Source organism: Urocitellus parryii, chromosome 7 (assembly GCF_045843805.1).
Source record: "Urocitellus parryii isolate mUroPar1 chromosome 7, mUroPar1.hap1, whole genome shotgun sequence".
In the NCBI taxonomy this organism is placed as follows: Eukaryota; Metazoa; Chordata; class Mammalia; order Rodentia; family Sciuridae; genus Urocitellus; species Urocitellus parryii.
In genome coordinates this window covers 134,917,952-134,936,339 of record NC_135537.1, presented here as the reverse complement: position 1 = coordinate 134,936,339, position 18,388 = coordinate 134,917,952, and the positions used below count along the sequence as shown (strand labels likewise).

Genomic DNA, 18,388 nt, shown 5'->3' with positions numbered 1-18,388 from the left:
CCCAGATCCCAGCACATCTCCTGCAGACCTCCTGTGAATAAAGAAAAGCTTATTATTGGGCTCTGGCCACCCTGAGGCCAAGTATATAATGTATATCCAGCCCCAAAGTTCAAGATCTACTTCTCAGCTTTTAAATTCACCTACTTCACCTAAAGTGATTTTCATTCAAAAATGAAATGTCTTTTCTATTTTAAAATTAAAACACTGTGTTAATTACACTACTAAAAACATCTCTTGGTTTGAGATGGTTTGAGCCCTGGGTTTCATTCCAAGGGTGGTTTCCTGTTACCTGAAGGTTCTAGAAAGGCAGTTCCACAGCTCATTCCCTTCCTCCTTCAGGATATCCGGTTTGGCTCAATCCCTTGCACATTCTGAGATGGGATCTAAAGTCTCCCACAAATTCACGAGACCCAGTCACAGTACTAAGGGAGATGGTAGAATCTGTGGTCTGGGAAAGACTGCCCTCCCTGCCCCTCAGGCCTGTGCCCCTTCCTCAACACCTGTCATCCCAGCCAAAATGATCTGGTCAAACCAGAGACTTCACCCAGACTTTAGGAGCCTCCTGGGCTCAGGACTGTGGGCCTACTGAACATCAAAATCCAAGTTGTTTCCCTCTTGGACGCTGACAGCTGCCTCTCAGAGAGTCACCCACTCTGCCTGAAGAGTTTTCTGCTTCTCTTCTTGTCCGCCACTCTGCACAGCCCCATGGCACAGAATCCAGGACCCAGCCTGCAGCATCTAACACCCCATGCTCACACCAGCTCTGGGTTCTGCTTCTACACTGAAGTTTCTGGAAATTCATCCATTTCGTCAAATGCATTGAGAGTGGTTTTGCTGTTGTTTCTGGAAGAATCTTGGATTTTGTTGATATCTGCTTTTAAAAAAGAAAGGCTATTTTAGATGTACATCACTCTGCATACCACATTTCCATGTCTTAGAGTACCACCTAATTTTTAAAAGTTAGAGTGATAGAGGCCCTAAGAACCAATTTAATTCACTCTCCCATTTTATAGTTGGGGACAATCGGGCCCTCAGAGTTGATATGCACAAGGTCACATGGTCAAAGAGAAATGGGCCCCCACCACCTCACAGCAACAGTACCTGTCCGTTTGATGGGTCCCGGATCTTCGTTAAGGAAGGAGACGTGGGTTTTCCATTCGGTCCACTTCACCTCATTGATCCTACAAGTATGGTCATCATTTTCACTACTTCACAATTACACTTCATCAAATGCAAACAAATAGACTGCATTCGGGATATCCTGGTTTCCATACAGCTCCCCTTCTGTGCATCCCACAGATCCAGCACACCCCTACCCCATCCAGGCACACTAACCCACCCAAGTCCCATTTTTCCCTGGCCTGGAGGTGAGGTAGGAGTGTAGTGATGCCAAGGTGACAGAAGCAGAACTCAGGAAAAACGCTTGCTGAGGTACAGGACAGGGAGATGTTTAGGATAAGTCCCATTATCATGGCAACTCCACCACTAGAGGGCTTATCACATAGCAACTCCCACCACAAGTTGTGTATCCCAATTAGGTGGAAATAAAATGACCAATAGGAACAAGTGGGGCAGGGTCTCCAATCAGGTCCGCAGGAAAGACATGTAAGATAAGACTCTATGACATTGGTCTTTTTGAGCCATTTTTTTCCAAATCGGATGGCTCCAATTTAATGATGTACTTTCACTTTTGATAAATCTTCGCTAAGGCTGTTTCTCTTGTGTGTCTTGCTCAATTCTCTATTCAAAACACCAAGGACCTGGACCCCAGTTGGACCCTTCACCAGTAACAAGAGTGTCCAAATCAGACACTTTTTTTAAGGTGTAGATTACAGCCAGACATGATGGTTTTCAGGGGCTTGGAAGTGCCGTTAAGACAAGTAAGTACAGTTCCACTCAAAAAAGACGGTGATAGGGTCAGGAAGTCAGGTAGCAGGTAGGAAGAGACATGTTTATCCAAAAAGGTGGCCGTGGGATGAAAGAGGTCTGTTTTTAAAAGTCAGAAAGCTTGAGAACTATGGAAAGTACTCACTTTCTGTTTGGCAATGACAAATGTGCCCCCAAGTCCTATGGTGTCACATGAACCCACATAGTATAGACAGAAGGACAATATTTGCTATCAGGTTGGCAAATATCCTCAAAGTCAGACAGAGAAGGCCACGGAGACACATTCAAAAGAGCAGAGGGGGACCCCCCACCAGCCAGCCTCAGTCTCCTTCCGACTCCCTTCTGAAGCTCAGGCACCTCATCCCAGGCCTATGCCCACATAAGAGCAAACCCCACCTTCTGAGGAGCCACAAGGCAGGTGTGTCGTGGCAAGTGAGTGTCAACTGTGCTTCTCCACCACACCACTGTCCACTGACTCATCCCTCTGTCCACCCAAGGGCCTTCCCCTCCCTTACCGCAGGCACAGCCGGAAGTCTCCCTCTGCGACTTTACACAGCTCTCCCATCCGGAATCGGCTTCTCAGCCATTCTGGTAACATTTTCTCAAACTCCAAGATTGTCCTGGCTCTCTGGGGAAAAAGAACAAGCCTCAGCTCTTTGCTCAGAACACAGCTCCATAGGAACATGCACACGCGGGCACACACACACACACACACACACACACACACACACAAGTGCACACAACCATCAAACAGCCCCCTGCAGCCTCGCTGGAGGCTTAATACATAGATCCTGAGCTAACCTACAGAATTCAAACACAAAACAAGCAGAAAGTTTGAGAAAGAGATTTGAGTTCAATAATGTCAGAGATTTGATGTAAATAATGTCTCTGAAAGTCCAGGAGCCTCCTATCTGAAAATGTTAGGATCCTGGAATCTCATCTGGGGAAAGTTCAGAGGTCATGTGGTCCCACACCTCCTCCCAGGTCTGGAATTCCCTCTGCAGTTCTCCTGCTCATAATTTGCCCAGTCGCTCCTGAACATCTTTGACAGTCCAGTTAAGAAGGTCATAATGATTAGAAATCTTCTTGTGGCAAATCAAAGACTGTCTTCCCTATCATTTCCCACCCCCACCCCAGGTACCTCGTTTCTGCCTTCTGGGGCCACAGAAGGGGGCTGCTCCCTCTTTTCAAAGTAGCTTGGCAGATTTCTGAAAGAACTCTCTCCTTCTTCGACCCTAGTTTCAACAACCATTTCTTATGAGGCACAGTCTCCAGTCCTCTCCCAAACCTGGTCATCATCTCTGGACCCATCCTGTGGGTTGGAGTCCTCAACAAGGGAGGAGTGTTAAGGCCAGGATAAAGCACAGTAGAACTGTCATCTCCATTGTCCTGTAGCTTATACTTCTCTTAATGCAATCTAAGTCACACTTCAGCGTCCACAGAGCACACTGTTGACTCTGAGCAGAGCATCCCCATAAGGCTGGGTTTCTCTCATACGTGCCACATTCCCTACACCCTGTACTCAAAGAACCTGGACTAAGGCTTCCTCAGACCTGGTTTATGCAGATTCCCAGGCCCTGCCCCAGACCCAGCGGTGCTGATGGTGATGGATGACCAGGTGCTGAGCCAAGTCCCTGGGGATCTTTCCACACCGAGTCACTGCCCAGCTCAGCTCACCTGTAGGCGCCAGATCCTCTCACTCTCCTTGGAGACATTCTCCACTGTCTCTCCCATCAGGGCGATGAGCATGTTGAGGAGGAGGACGAAGGTGAGGATGACGTAGGTGATAAGCAGGAACAGGAAGAGGATGGGGTACGTGGAGTTCTGCTGGATGTTCAGGTCGCCCAGGCCTATGGTGAGCTTGAAGAGCTCCAGCACCGCGTCACTGAAGCTCCCGTAGGAGCTGCAGTCCTTGTTGTCCTCGGAACACTTCTCGATCAGCGAGGCCAGGGCTAGGAGGAACATAAGGGGATGCTTGCTTCTGCCTCTCTGGGTAATTACCCAACATTTGCACGCGCGCATACACACACACACTGCAGACCTCTGCCTCTTCCCTCTGGACCCTGAAAGCCTTATCAGGCTGGTTTCTCCACCCTCAGCTCCTGCAGGAGCCTTCGTGCCTAACAGAGCCAAGCTCTTCTTTCCCTCCTCCACTCCCTGCTCAGCCCTGGCTCACAGGAGCACTCAACCACTGAGCCACATCCCCAGCCCTATTTTGTATTTTATTTAGAGACAGGATCTCACTGAGTTGCTGAGTGCCTCGCTTTTGCTGTGCTCCTATTTTTTGAAGATCATCCATCCAATCTCTGTGAACTCCAGTTTCCCCATCTGTACTACGGAGCTTAAGATGCTTGCCCAGCCTATTCTGGATTGTGAGGGCCAATGGAGACGAAGGATGCGAAAGTGGGCGGCAGTTGCCTCCGTGTGGATGGGTAAGAGTGACAGGCTGGGTCTCCCAGCCTTGGTTACTTGAGGCTTAGAGGATGGGGATATGATTCCCACTCGATCATGTTGTTGAGAGAAGTAAAAGATGCTGCTTAGAAAGCACTGAGAGCAACAGGTGCCCCACTCATCAGGAGCTGGTGTGATTGTTGCCAGGGCTGCGTGGGCTGTGTCATTCTGACATCTACATAAAGTGCTTTACAAATGCTACGATTATTTATGAAGCAATTACCTACTCCAAATCCAAGTAAGAACACGATATATACAAACAAGAACTTCAGGACATCATGCAAAATGACCTACAAAGAAACAGGATTCAAGTGTAAGGCGTGAGCACCTATTCACCATCTGCTGATCTCCTTGCTTCTTCCCTTCCTCTCCCAGCCCTGGGCCCTAACCCTGCCTTCACTCAGGCCATTCTCCCTTCCCCCAGCAGAACCCTCCTGATGCTCTAGGCTCAGCTCTGCCTCTGCCTTCTCCAGGAAGCCTTCCCATCCTGGAGTCAGCCCCAGGTTCTCTTCTCCCCCACCTCCTGAACTCAGGCCCTGGCTTACCCTCTCCCTCTCCCGATAGGGTCTCCTACCTGAAGTCCTCACCCCTCCTGGAGGCAGTGGCATGCTGGAGCCAGCTCATACCAGCTCCCAAGAGCTGAATGTTGAATGCTCATGAATTTTGTGAGCTGGCTGTTAGACAGTTAAATTTTCGTAAATTTTGTGAGATGTTTGTGAAACACAGTCATTTTTAAGAACTAAATCAAACTTTTCATTATAAGACGATTAAGTTCTGAGGATCTAACGTATAGCCTTAGACTGTAGTTAACAGTACCAATTTGTATATTTGAAATGTGCCAAAAGTAGATTTTAAATGTTTTCAACACATCGCGCACACACACACACACACACACACACAGAAACTAAGCAAGGTAATGGATGCATTAAGTAACTTGAAATGGATGATCATTTTGAGGTAGAAAACATAAGGATAGGTAGAAAGGAGACATGTCGGACAAACCAAGAGTCACCATGAGTTAAAGTCCACTTTACCATGGATTAAAAGTCCAGATTCAAAGGTCACTTTCACAAACTTCGGTCACAAAATAATTAAGTAAACCATTAGACTTTATTTCTTGAATCTGTCAATAACTTCTTTCCTGACCTGGATCTAAAGGAAAAAGAAGTCTGAGGATGTCTTTCTTCTACAAGTAGATTTATATTTTTGGAATCTGATATCTATATTTTGGAATCTGATTACTGCATCTACATTTCGTGCTCTTAATCGAGCGCTCAGTATTACCCCAGTGTAGTACTGTTTCAGTCCACAAAGCAGATCGATAAAACCTCCATGGGGAAATTATTAGCTATTTTTCCTCAAAAACAAAGAAAGGAAAATGACCCCTGGCAGGTAATATCAAGTCAGAGACCCAAAGAACTGAAAACACCCTCTTAGACCAAGTCTCTGCACTAGAGATTTGACATGTATAAATATGCCTAAAACTAGTCACCCTCACCCTGTCTCTCAGAATGTCTACTTCCTTCTTTATCTCAGTAAATTCCATCTGTGTGTCACTTTGACCCATCCTTAAATTCCTTTCTGCAATGACATCAAGGACCTTCATGGCCCAAGCTGACGTTCACCTCCGTGTTGGGGAACCTTCTCAAGACCCCTGTCCTGGTGACATTTCACAATGTGTGTATGTATGTGTGTATATGTATGTATATGTATGTATGTGTGTGTGTATATATATATTCCTATTCCTCACACAGTACACCTTAAATTTCAATTTTATTTGTCAATGGTTTCCCAATATAGCAAAGGAAAAAGAAATCAACTTTTTTGCAAAACATAATATAAACATATTAAAAATAAAGATAATAAATGTTCAAAACTAATCATTCCCTGATTATTTTACTACATTTTACAATTATCTATGCTTTTGAGGTTTTTTTACCTCTGTTGTAGCCCCATGGTGGAAACACTACATAAGGATGTGTAACTGCACATCTCTTCCCAATTCTGTCTTTGGCAACATAATGTCAGTAACAGGAAATCAGCCATGGTGGAGCTTGACAGCGGGAAGAGTGGTAAACACTACAAATCAGATTGACTCACTGTTTTATTGATGTCTATGTGTATATTTAAATCAGTGATAGAGAAAATGTGAAGGCAGCTTCAACTTCAAAATGTCCATAGCTGTTACATTATAAATAGCCCCCGAATAGCAACAAGATGGCCTTCCAGTATCTGCAAACAATTATCCTATTCAGGACAGAAGTTTCCCAGCCATGGACAAACAAGTGAAGCTTCAACTTAAGTCTTCACTGTTTCACTCTCATCTTAACTGCTTATAAAATAAAACATAAACTGGAACAACGCACATTTGTCAATTGCAGTTTGGCAACAGATGAAAGAATTTAATTAAAAACTAAGTATTCTGTGAGACTCAATTAGTTATGTGGAACTTATACTAATGCATATTGCATGCCATAAACGTATATGTATTTATACACATATGCTGGTTTACACGCACACACACACAAATACACACAGAGCAATTGTTTTATATTTTCCAGCACACCACTGCCCAGGGATGAGAACCTCCTTCCTTCACAAAGTGTGTCCGTTCTCAACGTCCAACAAGCCTGGGCATTGTAAGATGTGGACACTTAAAGTCTGGCCAAAAGCCAAGGAAGACTATGGCATTCGGGAGAAGGAGCCATGGATCGACTGCCATGTGTTAAGCCCTTTTTCTCGACAGACTTCAGTTTCCCCACCTAAAAAAGACGCGCCCTCTGAGGGCCCTCCCACCAGTGCAGCTCCCGGCATACCTTCTGGATCATGACGCTGTACATGCCCATGGACTGGAAGCCGCGTGTGTAGTAGAGCATGTTCGCCCAGCCCAGGGCCATGGCCAGCACGAGGCAGGCGAGGTACTCTTTGTAGGCAAACAAGTACAAGAAGACAGACAGTATCACAAGCATAGCTTGGATAAAACTGTTCAGGAGACACAGGAGACAAGGGCCTTACTCACTTCTCAGCATCAGGGCAGAGACATTCAAATCCCTCAAACCTTAAACCCCATGAACAGTCACCCTGGGGACCCGGACTGACAAGATAAAGGCTGCCTTGGATCCATACATCTAAACTCCAGCCTGTTGAGGACATCGCCAGATGCAAGTCAGGACCAATCGTAGACTAGTTGTGACTGACAGGGACTTAAAAAAAAAAAATACAGCCAGGTGAGATGGTGCACACCTGTAGTCCCAAAAGTTTGGGAGGATGAGACAGGAGGATTGCAAGTTCAAAGTCAATCTCAGCAACTTCTCAGCAACTTAGCAAGGCCCTAAGCCATTCAGTAAGACCCTGTCTCTAAGCAAAATTCAAAAAAGGGCTGGGGATGTGGCTCAGTGGTTGAGTGCCCCTGGGTTCAATCCCTGGTACCAAAAAAAAATTATATATGTATATATATATATTTATATATACTTTACATACATTTATTCACACACACACACACACACACACACACACACCCCAGGGCTCCAGGAGATTCTGACATGCAGCCCAGGAGGATGTATGGTTTTTAAAACACCACATGATTTATGATTCCCATATATCATAAACCACTTGGGAGCCACTAGGCTACACCAAGGATGCAGTGAGTAATTACATTTTTAACCAAAATGAAAAATGTTGTGAACATTTATACTTAAACAATCAATCAAGTCCTTCAAAACCTACTCTTTTCTTTAAAAAAAAAAAAGCTTTAATATATACTAACCAAAATAAGTCAGTCACAAAAAGACAAATCCTATATGCTCCACTTATATGATGTACCCAGAGTAATCAAATTCACAAGAGATGGAAAATAGACAGGTGGTGGCCAGGGTGTCAGAGGGAAAAAGAGAATTGTTGTTTACTAGGTATACAGTTTCAGTTTTGTAAGATTGGTTGCACAGCCAGTTGGATGTACTTCACAATTTTGAGCTGAACACTTAAAAGTGGTCAAGATGCTTTTATTTTTATGTGCACTTTAGCACAATTACATTTTTAAAGTACAATATATACCACACATAGGATATCCAAACGCACTCATCAACACTGCATATACTCTGCCAACATAGGGTTAAAAACACTCTCCTGCTTATAACATCTGACAGTTTCCACAATTATAAAAAGCCTAACCATAATTAGGACACATAAAGCTTGTTTTTCTGGCAGAGTGGAGAACAAATGAATGATCAATTGCAATGGGAATGAAATGAGGAAGAATGTCTCCACCTTTCTCTATGCTAACAAAACAATAAAGAATCAGAAGAACAGGGCAATGGACTGAAGCCAGTAGTTGTATAAATACATTCTTCTCTGGAATCATGCTTCCTCAAAGGTGACAGATGTGTATGCAACTTGCATGTGGAGCAGTATTGCACCTGGCCCATCCATTTTACTGCAGTATCTGGGTACCCCATTTGCCCACAAGGATGAAGAACTGGGCTCATGTCTCTGGAAGGCAGGTGCATACTTAATAAAATAAGTAGATATTTGGAAGCATTAGGCCCAGATTCAAGATCCCATAGACCCAGCCTCTTAAATGCTCAGAAGAGAGACTCCAGTCTGTGGAGCTTAGCATTCTTCATTCCAAGCTGCAGATTCTATCCCATTACCATGGCAGTAAAGCTGAATCAGCCTCTGTTCATTTAGTGACAGAGGTCACATGAGCCTTTGATGTTAGCCACTTATGACCTCATTCAGAGAGGCTGCTGAGCTGGGCTTTCTGCCTGGGGCCCTGTGGCCATCAAGTATGCATCAGTTGGGAGTAAAATGACTAGTGAGCTGGGACTCCTACTGGAGTGTCACTGAAGTGCCTTGTGACTTCAGGTGACTCTTCCTAGCTCTGGGAGCTTCAGGGGATCAATACATGAGACTCAGTGATTTCTCACGTGCTTTCTAGTCCTGATCTGTTAAGGTCCCAGATGGTAACTTTGCGGTACCATGCAACTAGGAGGGGCTGCCCTGGAATATCACTTTGTAAACAAGAAAACAGAACCATTACACCTTCTCAGGCTTTCTCTATGCTGCCTGCCACCTGAGGCTCAGTGACAGAGTGGACAGAGTCAGCCATCACTGTCACCAGATGGTTGGTGCTGTCCCTAAGGGTTTCTGATCTGCTCCACATTTATGTGGCACATCTGTGTGCCCTTCTTACTAGATGCAAGAGAGGAGATCCCTGGTATGTAACCATGGCAGAAGGCCTGGACATAGTTTAAATGGTGGAGTAGCTACTTCAGAGGGATATGGCAGCCACATCAGAGGACTTGGGCCCTGCCTTTGAGGTGTGACCAAGAGGAAAGACCTACTTACAAGACAAAGTGAAACCAGGCATCTGACAGGATGGACTGCAGATCCGAGGGTCTCAGCAGGAAGATGGCGATACCCTAGGGACAAAGGAAAAGAAAAATTTGTCTTCTGCATGCCGCTCACTGGAGGACCTCAGGGAGAGAGTTCACCCCAGGACTGAGACTCCATGAGAGGTGAGTGTGCAAAGGTCCAATCAAAACCCAGGGAGGGACATGGAAGAAGTCCTATGTCTAGATTACTGTAGGTGACCCCACAGTAAGGAGGGATGCTCCTTCAGATTTTCTTACCTCTCTAACTCCTGACCCCCATCCTAACCCCAGAACGTGCAAAGTTACATACTCACGACAGCTCCATTCTCCAAAAATGGCCTAGATTTCCAGCCTCTGAGCTTTTGGTCCTGCTATTTCCCACAACTACCCTGTATGATCCTGTCCCCGTGCCCTTGTATGGCACCCTACCCTACCAGCCTGATCATTGTCTTCAAGCTTCCCTCCCTCCCCCTGCCCCTAGATAAAAGTCCCTTCTTCTGCCCAACTTAGGGCACTTTTCCAAGTCTACTTTAAAATCTAGATGTCTGTTCCCATGATCTATCTCCTACCAAACTGTGAACCAAAGAGGGCAAACTCCATCCTTACCACCCAAGTCCTCACATGTAGAAGGTGCTCAGAATATACCTGTTGATTCATTGCTTGGATGAATGAGTGGATGGATGGATGGATTAGATAGATGCATGCACAGATAAACAGATGGAAGGATGATGGGGCTGGGGATATAGCTCAGTTGGTAGAGTGCTTGCATCACATGCACAAGGCCCTGGGTTCAATCCCCAGCACCACAAAAAATAAAAATTAAAAAACAAAACTGATGGAAGGATGCTTGGATGGAGGATTGAATGATGGTGGGGGTAAGGTAGCATGGGAACATGGATGCATGAATGAGTGGCTGGGTGGCTGAGAGCAGGTGGGTGGAGGATGATGGGTGAGGACAGGGAGAGGTGGATGCTCACTGAGTGGCTAGAAAGAGATAAAGGGTGGATAAACTGGACAGGTGGTCAGAGGGAATGAAGTAGGTAGACCAGGTCTGCCTTATTCACTTATTCCCATGTTTTAACTGGGGCTCTAAGGCTTGGAAGGGAAATTTCTCCCCACATGCCCATCAGGAATGGTAGAGCAGGGCAGGATGGCAGCAGGCCTGCCCTCACCCTGCCTGCCTCACAGAACAGTCTGGAAAGGCTCAGAAGCTCACTCACCTCTTTCACAGAGATGCATGTGGCCCAGATCAGCACGAACATCCTCCCCAACAGTTGCAGCCACCCCATCTTGTGCGTCAGGGCCAAGGGGTGTGGGAGGGCCTGTGGGGGAAAGTGAGGAGGGGGAGGAGAAAAGTGAGGAGTGTGGGCAGCACCAGCTCCAGGGACCATGACACCCACACACTCCAGACCCTCAAGCTGGACCAGAGGCCAGCCTGGAACCCCATCTGTGTAGAGAGCCTGAGAGGGAATGGAAGGCCCCTGCCCCTGCCTTCCCTACCCTTGGTGGGAACCAGAACTCCACAGTGAGCAGGATGAGCCAATCTGTGCGACTCCTCCACATGCCCCGTGGCATTCATCCTTCCCAGAACCCATCCATCACCAGACACTCAGCAGGACCTCTTAACATAGTCAACAAAGCCCATCTGTGCTCTGGTGTTGGGTGGGAAACCAAGGCCCAGAGGGGTGGGTAGTTTGGCCAAGTGACCACACCCTCCTCCCACCTCCTGTGGCCCTCACAGCAGAAACACCCAATGCATTCTAGATTCAGATCAAAAGCCTGGACAGGGCCTGGGTTTCCTGATTCCCCAACTCTCCCCAACATGAGTTCCCCTGGGGCTAAGTGCCTGGAGCTTAGCCCTACTAAGTTCTAAAGACATTCAGTTCCCTAGAAACTTTGAAGGTGACCCCCACACAAATCTCTATGCCTCTCTGGGCCTCAATTTCCCCATCTGCCCAGGGACAGCTCCAAGCTCCTCCATGTCTCACCTCCCCATCCACCCCCAAAGACCCACGTACCTCCACCTCCCGAGGACGGTAGTAAGAGACAAGAGTCAGGGTGATGTTGTAGAAGAAATAAAAGCAGAAGGACAGGAAGAACATGTATTTGGCAAATTTCTTCCACTTCATGTGCAACAGCGTATGCAGGGGCTCCAGGGTCAGCATCTCATGCCGATTCTGTGGGGAAAACACCACCAGTCACCATGGAGATGAGGAGACAGGGAAGGACCACTTTCAAAGGGCCCATCATGAGCTCTGAGTCAGTGGGGCCCTTGGCTGAAGGGACCCGTCATTATGCCCAATGGACTGGTTTGGCTGGAAATGGTGGAAAGGTCATTTCTGGCACCTGGGCTCTTCCCAAAGCACACAGACAGCAGGGAAATGCTCCAGGAGAGTGGGGCTTCCAGCCGGAGCATCTGTTGCACAGCAGGGAGGGAGGGCTAAAAAGGGGTTCCAATCCCAATCTTCCTCTTCACCGTGTGTCCTTAGGACAGCCCATGACCCTCTCTTTGCCTCAATCTCCTCATCTATAAAATGATAACAATCCCTGCCCTACCAACCAGGCTGCTGCAAGGGTCCAGAGGAACCCTAGACAAGGCAGGCTCTGGGAAGCAAGACTTGGTAAAATACCAACAGACTTCTGTCTCACTTCTCCCAAGAGCTAAAAACCTCTCAGAGCTGATCCTCTCTATTCACCTCCAATTTCACTAATCTCCTACTCCAACCTCCTCCAGGAAGCCGTGCACCCCCAGATCCTCATGTGGAACCAGGTTTGGAAGGAGAGAGGATTCCAAACCAGGCCATATGGACTATATTCACACCCCAAACTTCCCAGGATTCTGGGACCCAGAGACCCTTCACCAAATAGGATCCGCAATCTGAGGCTGACCAGGAACAGTGGAGCCCAGCATCTCCCCAGCCCCCATCCCCTGCTTCCATGTCTAATTCTGCTGCTGAGAGAAAGCCCTGGGGACTCCAGGCACCGTGGAGCTAGCACTCTGGGTCTTCCCGGTGGCAGACTGAGGTCCCGCCCTAGTTCCCTGCCCCTCCCAACTGCCCAGGAGACGCACATCGATGTTGGTGTTGTAGACGGTTATCTCCAGCACAGAATTGTCTGTTGTGGTGTCCACGTTGGTGAGGTCATACAGTGAGGACGACACAGGGCCATATGCCCAGTCAGTAAACTTCCTTGACAGGCTCCGGAGCGGCTTCTCCTTGATTTCACGACTGAGGATGTACTTCAGGATCTGGGGACAGGAAGGGGAACAACTGTCAGCCACAGGATGGGGCTTGGGCCCAACAGGGCTGGGCCAGCCAGAGGCAGGGCAGGCCCCAAAAGATGCTTCCATCAAGATGGTTTGAGTCCTGCATCTGCACCATGACCTCTGGGCCCCTGCAGTATCGGTGGAATGGGTGCAAAGCTCCAGTTCAGCCCATCTCACTGGGGACCAAAGATGTGAAGGCCCTTCACGGGCTACACAAAGCTGCACCATTAACTCCTCCTAATCCTTGCACCAGCTGGGGCTCCAGTTCAGTGAAGAACCCAGGAATTGATTTTTTTGTTTGTTTGGTTGCTTTTGTTTGTTTGTTTTTGGTACCAGGGATTGAATCCAGGGGCCCTTAACATCCTCAGCCCTTTTTTTAAAAATCTTTATTTCATTTTTATGTGGTGCTGAGGATCGAATCCAGGGCCTCAAGCGTGCTAGGTGAGCACTCTACCACTGAGCCACAACCCCAGCCCCCTCAGCCCTTTTTTATATTTCATTTTGAGACAAGGCCTCACTAAGTTGCTGAAGCTTGCTCTGAACTCATGATCCTCCTGCCTCAGCCTCTTGAGCTGCTGGGGATTACAGGAATGTGCCACGGCACCCTAATGGAATTGATCATTTTTTGGTAACAATTTCCAGTTGGCTTGGACTTGAGAAGAAGCTAGAAGTTGATGTCCAGTTTCTCATTCCACCCTCAGTCAAACTGAGGCTCACCACTCTGGCCAGCTATGGGGTCAGTGATCCTCAAACTCTGCTGAATGTTAGGTGTCTGGGGGAATTTTTAAATTCCCAAATCACCGCCAACTACTGAAAGCTAGTGTGGGGAGGGTAGACCAAGGAGACTACTAGGTAGAGGTGACTGGAGGGCCACCCAGTATCCAGCTCACTACTTCCGGAAAGCTGAGCCCTGGGTTACTCAAGTTTGGAGACTAGGGCTTCCTGGGTCAGGAGCCCAAGACATAATAGGAGGTGCTGTTGGGGTAGGAGGTGCTGTTGGAGTAGGAGGTGTCACAGCATGGGTCTTGCACAACCCAGCAGCATTCCCTTGCCATCTCTCATGGTAAGCCAGTCTCCTCAGCCCAGATAGAGAGCTCCTAGGACTGGGTTTCCCCACCACACAGACAAGCCTATAAAATCCCCAAGGGCAGGTCTGCTTTAGTGTCATGTACCCTCCACTCCCTAAGAGTGGCTGCCCTAGGCAACATCCAGGAAAGGAGTGGGGAGGGGTACAGGCGTCTCCCCTAGACTGGCCTCCACAGGGAGGCTCTGCCCTGAGCTGGGGTGGCAGGGAGAGCATGTGCCACCGTGTTATGCAGAGATGAGACCCTGGAGGAGGTTAAATCTGAAACCACAATCTGACTATCAAAGCCCCCAGAAGGCTGTGACCCAGGGGTGGGGAGGAGAAGGGGGAGGCAAGGACACAATTCCTCCTCTGTTGAAGCCATTCCCATCTCCTCCTCCCCCAGTAGGAGAATAAAAAGGTCTCTTGTGGTCCCCAGCCCTGGCCACTGGAACACCACCCAAAGCCCTCAGGGCAGCTGACTAGGGAGGGGTGTGCACAGCTGGGATTGTTCAAAAGCACTGTCTGCCCTGCAGTCTCCTAGGAGCTGCCATCTCCTCCCAGGCTCAAAGGCTGAGGAGCAGGCTTAGGCCTCTGAATCTGAGCCCTGGAAAGAACCTGAGTTCTGACCTTGGAAAAAAGCCAGTTCTGGGCCCAGACAAGTCGTTCTGGAACACATGTCTTCAGGAGAGGCCTAAGGCCCTGAGGGTCAGACATTCAACTTCTGCTTGGGTCCAGCACCACACAGAAATGCTCAGGCACAAAGCATTTGAGACATTGTGTCATCTCGACCCCAGCTAGGAAGTCCCAGGAGAAGAGAGAGAACAACAAACTGTGGCATTGAAATGCAGAGGAGGTGCCCACATCTCACTAGCTGTCACTCAAAATAACCTGTCCCAGGCCACAGCCACACTCTGCATCTAAGGCTGGGACCTTCCCAGGGCTGAGGCTATGATCTGCGGGATCCTTAGGAGGGCACCAGCACTGGCAGAGTGGCAGCGGTGCCTCCCCGACCTCCCACTGCCCTGGCCCAGTGGCCCACCTCGGCCTTGCCCATCTTAGCGGCCAGCTGCAGTGGCGTGAGGCCGTCATTGTTGCGGGTGGTCTCCAGCTCCCAGGAGCCGCTCCTCAGCAGGATCATGTCATACATGCGCTTAACAAAGTCATTCTGGGTCTTGAAGTCCTCGGCTACCGTCACCAGCGCGTGTAGGATGTTGTTTCCCCGAGAGTCCTGCGAGGCGATGTCCGTCTGCTCGTTCTCCATCAGCAGCTGCACGATCTCGGGCTGGTTGGTGCATGCCGCCAGGGCCAGGGGCGTCTCACCTGGGCCAGAGGAGCACTGGGACTCAGGTATCTCAGAGGTCAGAAGCAGTGTGCCCAGGCCCCAGGGGTCCACAGCCTGACCGTCCCAGTGGCTTTGACACCTGAGGTTCCTTGATGGTCTCTTCCTCTCCCATTTGAACAGAGACTGAAGCTCTACTGATGCTGTGGCCTTCTAACCAACCTCCCTGCTTCCCCGCTGCCCTCTAACACTGTGCCGCCATTAACATGTGAATCCCACCTTCCCAGAATGAAAGCCCCAGTTCCAATGACAGCCCACAAAGCCCTGCATCTTCTGACCTCTCCTCCTCTATCCCTCACTCCCCTCCAGCCACAATGGTCTTCTTCCTCTCCCTCTAACACACTGGGCATTTTCCTACCTCAGGACTTTTGCCTGAGCTGTTCCCTCTGCATGTAGATTTCTGCATTGCTCACTCTATCACCTGCTGAAGTCTTTGTTCAAGTATCGCCCTCTCTGTAAGTCACCCTAACCTTACCCTATTTAAAATCAAAACCCATCTCCTCTCATCACAGTCAGATCTTCTGGTTCCTCTTTCCCTGCTTTACTTTGGTTTTTTTTTAATAGCACTTACCATTTTCTAACATAATGCATAACATTCTCATTTATAATGTTTATTATGGATGGCCTCTCTCCACACCTACAATATAAGTCCCATGAAGGCAGGGATCTTTGTTTTGTTCACTGATATATTTCAAGCACCTAAAACAGTTCCTGACACAGATAGTATGTGCTCAATAACTGTTTGTTAAGAAAAGAGAAGGCCACTGACTCCCAAGTGGTCAAACAGCAAGGATGGGACAGCACCACGGCTGAAGGCCAAGGCTCCTGCCTCCTCTTCTTCCTCCTGTCCCCTCTCTTCACACCTAACAAAGGGTTCCCAACACCAACTGCAACCAAGCTCTGTGCTGGGCAATGGGGACACAAAACTGACTAGACAAGACCCTGTCCTCCAGGACTCACAGAACCATCTAGTCCTGCTCATTAAAAAGACACCCAGAAGAGGGGCTGGGGTTGTGGCTCAGCAGCATAGCACTTGCCTAGCATATGTGAGGCACTGGGTTTGATTCTCACTACTGCATATAAATGAACAAAATAAAGGTCCATCTTAAAAAAAAAAAAAATTTAAAGCCACCCAGAAGAGAAAAGAGATGAGTGGTTCTCAGTCCAGGGCTGGCAATTTCCTGTAAAATTACTCAGAGAAATGTTTTGATCTGGCAGAGCTGCTGGTGGCCTGTCTTGATCATGGTGGTGGTTCACAGTTCTAAGCATGTGTGGAAATAACACAACTGTGCAATTAAGTGGGTGAGGTCACCAGATCTAAACTACACATTTCAACTTTTTTTTTTTCCACTCAGAGCATCTGTGAAAGAAATGTTGAATATTGTCAGAATCAAAATGGAGTCACTTGTGTCAAACCTAACCAAAAAAAAAAAAAAAAAAAAAGTAAACAAACCGGGGTGGAGGGGGGTGGTTACAAAGGAAGGACTCTTATACATGATTCACATGATTCACAAAACACTCTACCACTCAATAGCTCAAGAGGCTGAGATAGGAGGATCACGAGTTCAAAGCCAGCTTCAGCAATGGCGAGGTGCTTAGCAACTCAGTGAGATTGTCTCTAAATAAAATACAAAATAGGGCTGGGGATGTGGCTCAGTGGTTAAGTGTCCCTGAGAACTGGTACCAAAAAAAAACCACTCTGCCAGAGTCACTTGAATAGGGACTGCCACAACTTTATACAAAAAGTACCAGTGCAAAAACATCTGCCCCAAACTGTTCAACCTTGGACTGATACCACACTTATTATTAACCACTGTGGTCAAGGATTATTTGCTTCAAAATATCTGACACAATTCTCATTAAAACTTCCCCTTGCCTCAACTTCTTTGTGTGTGAGACAGACAGGCAGACAGACAGACAGACACTCAGGATGGAACCCAAGGGCACTCTACCACTGAACTACATTCCTGGTTCTTTTTATTTTTTTTATTTTGAGACGGAGTCTTGCTAAATTGCCCAGGATGGTGTCAAACTTGTAATCCTCCTCCCTCAGCCTCCCACATAGCTGGATTACAGAGGTATACCACCGTGCCCTGCTCAACCTCAGTTCACTATGGCATGCATATCCCCATTGCAAAGCTCTATTATTCCCAAATAAATGTCAGTATTCTTTGGAGAATGTGATTTTTAAAAATATATATTTAGGTTGATACATCTAACCCTAATTGCTGTTGGATTTCCCAACTTGTCAGAGATTTTCTTCCTCTTGCTTTTTTTTTTTTTTTTCATACCAAGGATTGAACCTGGGGGGCACTTAATCACTGAGGCACATCTCCAGCCCTTTTTTTTTTTTTTTTCATTTTGAAACTGAGTCTCACTAAATTGTTGAGGCTGGCTTTGAAGTTGTGATCTTCCTGCCTCAGCCTCACCAGCCTCTGGGATTACAGGTGGTTGTGGCTGGCTTCTCTCACTTTGGATGCCCTGTGAGGCTCTGAGCACAGGGGACAGAGACCAGAGTTGGAAGCCAGGACACCTACCTGCATGGAGGCCATACTAAGCTGGGGAAGAAGTCACTTCCCTTCTCAGAACCATCTCTCTCCTATGAAACGGGGCTCTTTTCCGTCCCTCTCCCCCCAAGTGTCTGTTCCCCACAAAGGGTTGCTCAGGTGACTGCCTATGTGCCCTCTAATGCCAAGTGACGACCCGGGGTTTGCAGGCTTTGGGGCTCCTCCCTACCTCCCCAGGCCCCTCTTTCTCTGATCCACCCTAGGGGTCCTGCTCAGATGGATCTGCCTCAGCAGCATCCCAATCAGGCTCTGTCCTCCGCAGCCTGGGACCTGCTACCTGGCTAAAGGGTCTCCAGCCTGCCAGCGCCTCTGGGGGCAGGTACCACCGGGCCAGAGCCAGAGCAGGGGACGCCCCTGCCCCTCCCCTTCCTCTCCCCTCCCCCACTTGTCCACATGTCCACCTCCCTCCTCCCCCCTTCCCCTCCCCCTCGGGCTCACCCT

At 48.0% G+C, this 18,388-nt stretch overlaps 1 protein-coding gene across 2 annotated transcripts in view; it reads right to left on the bottom strand.

Moving 5' to 3' along the window:
- Nucleotides 1–776: 776 nt before the first annotated feature.
- Trpv3 (transient receptor potential cation channel subfamily V member 3) overlaps nt 777–18,388 on the bottom strand; it is a 28,214-nt gene continuing 10,602 nt past the window's right edge. The window contains exons 7-17 of one of the 2 annotated variants that reach the window (XM_077800941.1): nt 15,081–15,361; nt 12,781–12,957; nt 11,729–11,887; nt 10,931–11,032; nt 9,685–9,758; nt 7,155–7,320; nt 4,562–4,628; nt 3,565–3,839; nt 2,403–2,515; nt 1,102–1,181; nt 777–874 (exon numbers count right to left, since the gene is read on the bottom strand). In XM_077800941.1, the coding sequence (XP_077657067.1) occupies nt 777–874; nt 1,102–1,181; nt 2,403–2,515; nt 3,565–3,839; nt 4,562–4,628; nt 7,155–7,320; nt 9,685–9,758; nt 10,931–11,032; nt 11,729–11,887; nt 12,781–12,957; nt 15,081–15,361 (1,592 nt within the window). The remainder of the gene's footprint in view (nt 875–1,101; nt 1,182–2,402; nt 2,516–3,564; nt 3,840–4,561; nt 4,629–7,154; nt 7,321–9,684; nt 9,759–10,930; nt 11,033–11,728; nt 11,888–12,780; nt 12,958–15,080; nt 15,362–18,388) is intronic. The other variant, XM_077800940.1, reaches the window with a different exon arrangement.